The following is a 10,086-nucleotide window of genomic DNA, read 5'->3' on the forward strand; positions in this document are numbered from 1 at the left end:
CACACACACACACACACACACACACACACACACACACACACACACACACGCACGCACGCACGCACGCACGCACAAATGCACTTGCGAGTAATAGATAAACAACGCTAAGTACACAGAACACGACAGATAAAAAAATTAGTAAAACGAGTACTAACGAATAGTAATATATGTACAATGCACAGTTAGCATAAATGCCAAAATGAAATACATTAATTAAAAATATATATTTTACCGGCCAATTACATTTACAATTACTAAAGTATATTTACGTTACCACTTGCTGGTAAGAAGCCAATATGAATAATTATTTAATCGTGATATCGCAATTATTTCATCACTGCTATCATCAACATTTGAATAAAATGGTATATTTTTGTTTATACCCAGGAGCGTATTTACATGTTTTCTATGTGCAGACCTATGAGAAATTGCTGCTTTAAATACCTAAAATAATATATTGCATTAACTGAATTATCATTTAATTACCTACTATAATATATATTAATTAGGTATGTTTATAAAACAAATTTTATTTAGATACTTAAATACAATTTTTTTAAATCTAAACACTTTTTATTAATATATTTTGTTATTAACTAACATTTTTTATTAATAGTTAATAACAAAAAACATTATTCAAATTTTCCGCTGTAAACACGTGCCAACATATAAATACGCCATTGTTTAAACCATTAATAAATAAAAATAAATGGCTATTTATTAATTTTCACAAATGTCGGGACTTTATCAGTACATTCAAAATATAAGTATATTCAATTTATAAAGTTTTTTATTTTTATATGTATTTTATTATCAGATTTAGTTATTTATTTTAATTTATATTGATTTTAAAATATTTAACATATAACTTTACATAAATTATAATATATTTTATATAATTTATTTCATTCTTTTAACAAAACTAAAATTTAATTCATTTTTTATTCCATACTCTTTAAGATGTTTTGTCCTATGCTATTAATTTAAGTATTTACTCGTATAATAGGCTTTTATTCATAGATATTAGTATATTTTTATATGGGAGTAATCGGATAATTAAGGTATTTTAATTTCCGTTTAAATATTATCAACCAAAAGCATAGGATATTTTTGGGAAGATTAAAGTGGAAGAATGAAGACATTTGAAATAACTATTACACCTTTAGGTTAGGTCATTTTTTTAAAACATTTTTTTTTCTGATATTTTGGGAGGAAGGGGAGTTGAACCCTAAAATACCTCCTTACATTTGCTCGTGAATTAATTATAATCCATTTCTTTAAATTACATATGTACGAATTCTATAACATATTATTCTGAAAAAATGTACTGTCCCATTTATTTATCTAAGTATGCTCTAATTCTTTTTTCAGTATAGTCACACAAATATGAAACATACATACGTATCAGCTAAATTCTATATATATATATATATTTTTGTAACTTTTCATTTAAAAGTTTCACTTATCTCTAGTTATTAAAATAATTAACATTTTAAGACATAAAAATATATTTGTCGTTGTATAAATGAAAATATATTAACTATAATTAGTTTATCGCAGTGATTAAAAACTCAATGAGGACGGTAGAGTGATTGTAAGTTTCACAGTAGGACAACTTTATATATTAACACTGAAAAGCAAAAACTAACGACGAAATAATTTCAATAAATATGATCGGGTGAATTGATATACTCTGTCTTAAGCTCGTCGTAATAGTCATATTTTAATCATTCATGCACATGGGTTCATCACGTTCACTAATTTTAGACACTAAACTTCGGACCACATGACCAGACAATTATGTGAAAAAATAAATAAACTGGAGTTCAATTTGAAAGACGAGAAAAATGTGTGCGAGGAAAATGCGTATAATACACACACAAACAAATTATAAATAAACCTTGGATTGTAAACAAAAATAAATTCACTTTGATTTGCTTCTATTCCTAAGATAATCTTTTTTCTTTTACGCAACAATTTTCTAATTGAATACACATGAGACACTCTTTTTTGAAAATCAAATTCAACGAAGACATTAACTTTTATTTGTCGCGAATTATTTCTAAATAATAATCAACATATGATTAAGGGTTAAATTCGACGTCGTTTTCACGTTTCATTAAATAGTTTGAAAAAAAACTTAATTGCTTGTATAATTTATTTTATCAATCTGAAAGACCGATTTAAAATTATTTTATTTTTATTTTAAGCAAGTTAAAAGATATTTTGAAAACTTTTACGTTCGATTTAAATGTTTAAAATACATTTGAATTGTACCTATAATTCGTTGTTTTACAGATCATAATAATTTCGAAAATAAATAATATTATATTGGACTTATGTGTGTGAACAAAAATAATTTTATCATGGATCCTCAATAATTGAATAAAAAATATGTTCATATTATTGATTACACTTTATTAAATTAATATTTTTAAAACCGTTACGATACAACTTATATTAACTATTGAAAAGAACTTATATCATTCAATTAACAATTTACTATGTTCACAAATTGTATGTCTAATGTCTTTCTCCATAATTTTAATTTGAATAACAACCATCTAATACTTATGATCAACATTTTTATTTCTTCGTAATTATTTAAAAATATCGATTTGTAGTACAATATTTTATCAGATGATACATATATTTCAAGAATACAATATGTCAAAAACAAATACTTTAATTTGTTTTTAGTAAAAAATAAAAAAAATAAGATGTTTACATGTGTAGTATCATAGTATGTGCATGTACGTTCTGTGCTATCAATATGTATATTTATAAAAGTAGATACATTTCAATTTGTATACGTATGGTGTGAAATAAATATCGACTATATTTATTCTAAAGTTAAACAAAAATAATTATACTGATCGATTGAAGTTGTTAAATAAAAACAAAACCTAGTGTGAAATTGATATTATTATTATTATTATTATTTCATATAACACCAGATGCACTTCAAATTATAAAATGTATGTACAAATAATGTTAGTTGACTTTACGTATGTATACGATTTAATTTTTTTCTCGTCTCGGTTCCTTAATTTATTCGTCTGGACCATTATCTTTTTATTTATTTTGAACCGAAATTTAGGGGGAAATGCACTTGACAACTGCATTTCCAGACAGATTTTAATGCGTCTGCTGGGGAGTTTTTTAAACGATTACTGGTTTTGTCGGTTTCGGATTTTATTTTTCGTTTTCGATTTCGTTTGCGACTCGGTTAATAAATCGAGACGGGAAAAAAAACGAAAAACCCAAAGTACACGCAAGTAAAGAGGTGTATTTACAATAAATCTGAGTTGTTCTCTTAGCTGGTAATTGCGACGATCTCGTTTAATGGGATCCGTCTACACGTCTTCGGCCTTGGTTTTTCAGACAGAGCTTAACGGTTGACCATTCATATTTCAATGCATCCGATTTTTATTTGCTCGTGTTTTAAAAATGTTTCGCTAGGACGCAATCAAAACTTTTATTAGGTAGATACATTTTTCATAATATGAAGTTCATTTTGCAACTCCTTACACATAACCATAATTTTAATCATTCATACTTCAATAAAATTTATTTATTCACAGCCCCGATTGTTCAGAGGACCGGTATGTAAATTCGTCGACACCGTAAGTGAATACGAATATTTATGTGTGTTTTTGTGTTGACCATTATCAATTAATATCAACCATAGAGTACTGTTTTTAACGTTTTTATCATCATTATTGACATGCTTAGTGTATTAGTACGCTGTTCGTTTAGTATTGTTTATGTTGTTGTTGTTTGTGCTTTTCAATATTATTTGCTGGTCTTGTCACAAAACTTAATATAAAAATGTTTTTTTTCTTTAGTTCTAAGAAACGCAGGATTCAATCGATTCAAAATCAGATTATGCAGTATATGGGTAGATCTTCTCCGAGCCAAATCTCACCGATACCAACCAACTCTAATCAACCTACAGCTGTGAAAAAAATAATGGATACGGTAACGAACTTGATGTCCTATCCCAGTGATGTGATGCATACCGAAAGCGCGGTTGAAAAAGTTCAAAGTTTTTTTCCTATTTGTAAGTTAATACATATTTACCCGATGAATTGGATTTTTACGATCGCGAGTTTTATCCAATATTAAATGTTCACCACAGGTTACGTGCCAAAGAATACAAACGATGACGATAATTGGAATTCCAAGAAAGCTATGAACTTAATGTTTAGTATAAGTTTACCCAAAGCACCTGGCGGTGTTTCGGTTAACATAAACATGACTAAACTCAGGCTATTCAAACATTTCATAACGTGCACTTCGCAAACGAGTGTTGAGGTGCGTAGTTAATAACTTTATTCCTCGTTCTGACGTGTATGTATTACGTTACCAATTGATTTTATCGATTTCTCTCCAGACCGATGACTCTCAAATCTGTCAACCGATTTCATCGAAAAAAAACGCTAAACTAGCTAATTCTTCTTCTGCCGAAGCTATGTCAACGACAGAAGATAAGCAGATTCGGGTATCTGTATACATAAGATTAATGAAAAAGAAGGTTACAGGTAAACGACAATTTGATTACTTTTTTTTTTCAAATTAAATTAACTCAAAAAATATATATTACCCACCAATAGTTAAAAGGAAGCTGTTGGACAGCCGTATGTTACCGTATTACGGTGAAAAGTGGACAGAATGGAACATTCATAAAGCATTCAAGACCTGGCGCAATCAAACACACAACTTTACGATCACCGTCGAAGTTGAAGATGAAGACGGCAATTTCCTTCCAGTAACAAGGTTTTTCAAACCGATGAACTGCACCGAGCCCGAGCAAACGAGTAATACATTTTTCTGCACTTTTTTTTCATTACGATAATGTTAAAACACGTGAACCCTATACGGGGTTAGTATTATTGAAAAAAGCTTTGAGTCAAATGGACAACAAAATAATAAGACAGATAAGAAGAGAGAATGAGGGACAGGGGTAGGATACGAAAAAAGTGAATTCAAAGTTCTAAAGGGAAACAGTTTTTTGTTCGAGGCACGCTAGTAATATAATGCGTAACTGTTGACTAGACGTATGCTTCGGTTGCGTGTCTTTCGAATTCTAGCGATAGAAAATCATTCAGTCTAACACTTGGGAGTGATATTAAAGTTATTTACAGCGAGGTAATTGATGAAGCACTCTCATAACTTCATCTAACTAACAACAATTATTTTAATTTTAAAACAATATTATAAATCACAACATCAAAGAAAATCGATGTAATATTATTATACAGATAACACATTCTATCTACAGTGTTGGCGGCGTGAATTTTCTTCGAAATCATTATTATTATTGTGTATTATTTTAACATAATTATTAACGTACAAGGCACAGTGGGATGAAATAAATTCTAGTTTACCGAAATTCAGAAATGAAGGTTGTAAATAACACGAGATATAACATTAATTTTATATTTTTTACGCATTATAGATAGTGAATACACATTATTATGTTCCTGAAATGTTTATCTTATCATACTAATAAAATTTTAATTGGCATATGACGCGCAACCAATGTCAAATAGTATTAAGAATTGTAAGGTACGCTCAGTTATCTTTTTGATACGATTTTGTTGTAAACACGATGTATTTGAAATTTTAAGAAAAAAAATATTCCTATAGATAAAGGTAGTTTATTAAAAAGTATAGAATATGTCTTCGATATTTTAAAAGCAGCAAATAGAGGACATACATGGTCAGATACTTACATGGAGTTGATTACTTGAATTCCGAACACCGATGCAGTGGCGACACATGAAGAATTGGTAGCGCCCCTGGCAAATTTAGAAAAACATACCTTTCTAATTTGATGTCATGATATTTTTTTAACCTTTAATTTTACTAATATTTTTAAGTATACAATTTGTACTTATAAGTTATTATTATAGTGTTAATTTTAAATTTTGAAAATTCTCGCTTTATGACTGGCAAATTCATCGATAATTTCTTCATATGACATTTTTTATTTAAATACCCTATTTTCATAATTTTATCATTAAATTCACAATTAGTATGTACAAATAGACATCATCTACGTATTTCAAAAAGTATAATGGAAAAATGTCGATTTAATTGTCGGACAAAAATACGACTTTTGCACAATTTTATGCCGCTTTGCAATTCGCGCCCGCGGCGTAGGCACGGTTCGTCCCATACCCTTGCTACACCACTAGCGGTGTGATCGCGGTTCGTTTTAACTCAACGTGCGGTTTCAGTTGCAGCGATCTCGAAACCGATCCCCGGGCTGGTGATGGAGTCCGTGCACAAAGGGCTGCAGAACGACGGCGACGAGACGATGACGATGAGCCCGCAAATGGCGCTCAGCCTGAATCTGCCGCGGTATCCGATCGTGGACGTGACCACGGTCGAGGTGCCGGCGGTGGCCGAACAGGGCCGGGGCGTGGCGCAGCTTTTCAACCGTCACGCGGTGGTCGCGGTGAGGACGACGTCGTGGCGGCCGGACAGATCCAACGAGCACGGCGCGTATCCCAGGATCCGGCACGGCAACGGGTCGCACAACAAGGCGGCCGCCGAACCGACGGACCCGGACACGTTGCCGCCGCCGGCCATGGACTTCTCCAGGATGGGCGAGGACCTCCGCGACAGGGTGGTGAACAAGATCGTGCTAGTCAAAGTCAAGGCCACGACCACCACCGAGACGCCGACGGGCTCGACCGCGTCGCCTGGTGCCGCCGCGACGTGAGCCCGCGTAGCCTCCGTCGGTTACCGGTAACCGTCACGAGATCCTGAGCGCGCGCCCAACGTTGTAAGCGCACGACTCATCCGTTTCATTCGATATGTTTCGATATTAATCGTTAGGACGGTAACTGCGTGTGCGCCCGTTTACCGCTGTATTGCTCGTACGTTATGTACTCGCTTATATTTCGAATCCTCGTATCTGGGCACACGTCCACGTATTTATATATGCATATATTTATTTATTATTATAATTACTATTATTATAATTATTTTCTTTAACTTTATATGATTATATTCACGTTATCACAGTTGTATTACGGTGGAGGGAGAAAACTACAATAAGTTTATAAACGGAATAACTTTATTTATTACCATTAATATTATCGTATTCGATTAACATTAGATGAATCCAAGGCTGGAAATTAACGAGTGAAAAATTTAAATTTACTTTTAACCGTGTTACTTAACGAGTTATTCATCATTTTTTTTTTTTTTTAATTAATTTCTTATTTAATGAGTTAAATAATTTCTCATTGTAGCTACTATTTTATATTTGGATTAATTTATTTCCTAATTTTAATTCCAGATTTGAAAAACACGAAAATACTCCTTTTTTTATATATAAATTAATTGTTTCTAGCAAAAAATAATTTGCATTTTAATCGTAAAGTATTGATTGCACTTTTACTCTTGAATCGCAATAGGAATCTAAATAACGTACATAAACATAACATTATAAACATTTCATATTATGCAGTTAAAAAAAAAAATTGATTTTACTTTTTTTCTGTTTAATTTATAACTTTTGCACGTTATTACACATTTATAGACAAAAAAATAGTGACTTTCAACCAAAGATGGGCAAGTTAATGAAAATAATTAACTTGATTTAACTTAACTCAGTTTAATAAAAGTTAATCTACTTTTTTTTAATTAGTATGTAAATCACATAAAAAGTGACTGCGTTCTTTAGAAATATCTAATTTCTTAAATTATAATAAACAATTTTATTTTTTATCATAATATACAGTAGTTGTACATCAATGGGCCACTCACTACCGTATTTATTTATCTTTATAGTTAATTTTTTTTATACATAAATGTTATGTATTCACGGCCAGAACCCAATACCCAAAGGTGGGCCCCCCAACCTACAAAATCTAATATGACATTTGATGTACAGTGTATGCGACCATTTTACTTTATATGATTATTTAATTTTTATATTAATATTTACCAATTAAACGAATATTTTTTTTAACTTGATAGATCATTTTTAAATCAACTGTGAAAAGCTCTTTAACTTAACATTAATTTTTTAAACAGTTAATGCCCACCTTTGCTTTTAACTCAACTTAAATTTCGCTTAAATAACTTAACAAGTTAATAAAATATGTTAACTTTTCCGGCCTTGTTTATATCACAATATAATTCGCATATATATTAAGTAATAATGTATAAAGTAATATGTTCCTATAGTTTTTATCATTATAGTGACTGAACTAAAATCAAATATATCTTGCAATCTGTTTTAATTTTTCTACACGAGAGCCACATCAAATCTGTTGTTTTGTGCATCACACGACTGCAATACATACATATATATATATAGGGTGTCTCACAAGAATTTACTGTTGTAAAGTAGCAGGAGTGCATTTTTTTTGAGGTCTAATGCAAACACTTTTTATATTTTTATAATGAAACTTATATAAATTAGAGTAATAATACTCTATACCTTAATAGATATATTTGGATTTTAGTTTTAACTTTTTTGACTTAAGATATATATATATATATATATATATATATATATATATACATGTAAATGAATAAGGTATTTGTAACATTTACTATAATGAGTACCATATCATATCAATTTTTTGCAAACATTAAATATTTTTTTGTTATGCAGAATTATTATTAATTATTATATTTCAAGTAAATACAAAGTTATCAACCTATTTACAATAGGCGATTGACATATTATATCTGCAGATACCATGTAATAATATTTTATCAATAAAATTTAATTTTACTACTTATATATTTCATATTATTATACATATACCTAATAATCGTTGTATTTATTTATTTGATGGTTATTCGATAATTCTAGTTTGTAATGATTATATCCATAGCGATGCATTCTAATTGCGTCAGGAAATTAAATTTTGTCCTAGTTGAGTATTACTCGAATCTCAGATTTATTCTATAAAATTACATATTTTTCACTTTTACAGATTGATGATTGGAATTTATAAAATAAAAATAAATAATTTATATAATATAAATAAGTTATACTTTTTGGCGTGGTAAAATATATGTAAATCACATTAAATTATTTATAAAATGAATAAATAATTTATGTATTATTTGAATACATATGATATTAATATGTCATATAAAGCTATTTTATTGGGTGAATGTAAGTTCCCACACGAGATTAGCAGGTAAAAATCACCATTGGGTTTGTCTACGTAAGTTCCAACACGAAAAAATATATATTGTTACGTAAGTTCCTACACAAATAATAATTTATAACAAATACAAATTTCCTTCCCACTTTATTCAGATTGATGACCGATAACGTAAATTGATGTGGTTAGCCACTTTCCTGGGTTATCATTTGCGTAATTAAATCATTGTGCTAAACCTAAGATATACATTTTACAGTATCAAGTTTGGCCTAGATGCAAACGGCATCCCCAATTACATATTTTATATTGCTATACTTTTGTTCATGTAGGTATTTACGAGTACATATTATGTAAACGTTTACCTGCTATACTTCGTGTGGGAACTTATCTCCCATTTTATTAAACCAGATGTGTATCATGTCAACGATTTTTTAATTTTTATTTTAAACAAACCCATCTCTGCAACCGTTGGAAGAAATGGGCGCCATAATCCTAGGTACCTGTACGGCAAAATAAGTGGAAAAGTTGAATAAAAATTATATTTATTTTTATACATATATGTTATATTTTATTGGTTATTGATAATTTTCTATATTTTTAAATACTCATATAAGATGTTTAAAATATTATATGTTCTTTAATTCACTTTCGTGGCTCATGTCATATAACCAAAACAGATATAAATTAATGGATAATTGGTGCTCATGTTCTACAAATTTTAGTGTAAATGATATGTCATTTTTGCACCTTTGACACTTATGTCGTATAGCCCTCTGTAACCATTTAATAATGTTTGGATAGAAATTATACACCCATTTGTAATTGTTTATTTTTTTCAGTAAACGTATTAATGATTTAAAAATTATTAATTACCGAAATATCGTTGTCGCAGTAACGATGCAAGTATAACTGATGATATACTTACAAATTAGGTATCGAT

The 10,086-nt window shown here is 29.8% G+C and overlaps 1 protein-coding gene across 2 annotated transcripts in view; it reads left to right on the plus strand.

Annotated features, from left to right (window-relative positions):
- The window catches only part of LOC112687671, a 10,380-nt gene extending 2,722 nt beyond the window's left edge, over positions 1–7,658 (plus strand). Inside the window, exons 2-7 of one of the 2 annotated variants that reach the window (XM_025560520.1) lie at positions 3,585–3,626; positions 3,849–4,063; positions 4,142–4,317; positions 4,397–4,544; positions 4,617–4,820; positions 6,246–7,658. In XM_025560520.1, the coding sequence (XP_025416305.1) occupies positions 3,585–3,626; positions 3,849–4,063; positions 4,142–4,317; positions 4,397–4,544; positions 4,617–4,820; positions 6,246–6,733 (1,273 nt within the window). In that variant the 3' untranslated portion in view covers positions 6,734–7,658. The remainder of the gene's footprint in view (positions 1–3,584; positions 3,627–3,848; positions 4,064–4,141; positions 4,318–4,396; positions 4,545–4,616; positions 4,821–6,245) is intronic. The other variant, XM_025560522.1, reaches the window with a different exon arrangement.
- Positions 7,659–10,086: the final 2,428 nt, after the last annotated feature.

The sequence above is a fragment of the Sipha flava genome, unplaced genomic scaffold (assembly GCF_003268045.1).
Source record: "Sipha flava isolate LNK unplaced genomic scaffold, YSA_version1 35a_pilon_pilon, whole genome shotgun sequence".
In the NCBI taxonomy this organism is placed as follows: Eukaryota; Metazoa; Arthropoda; class Insecta; order Hemiptera; family Aphididae; genus Sipha; species Sipha flava.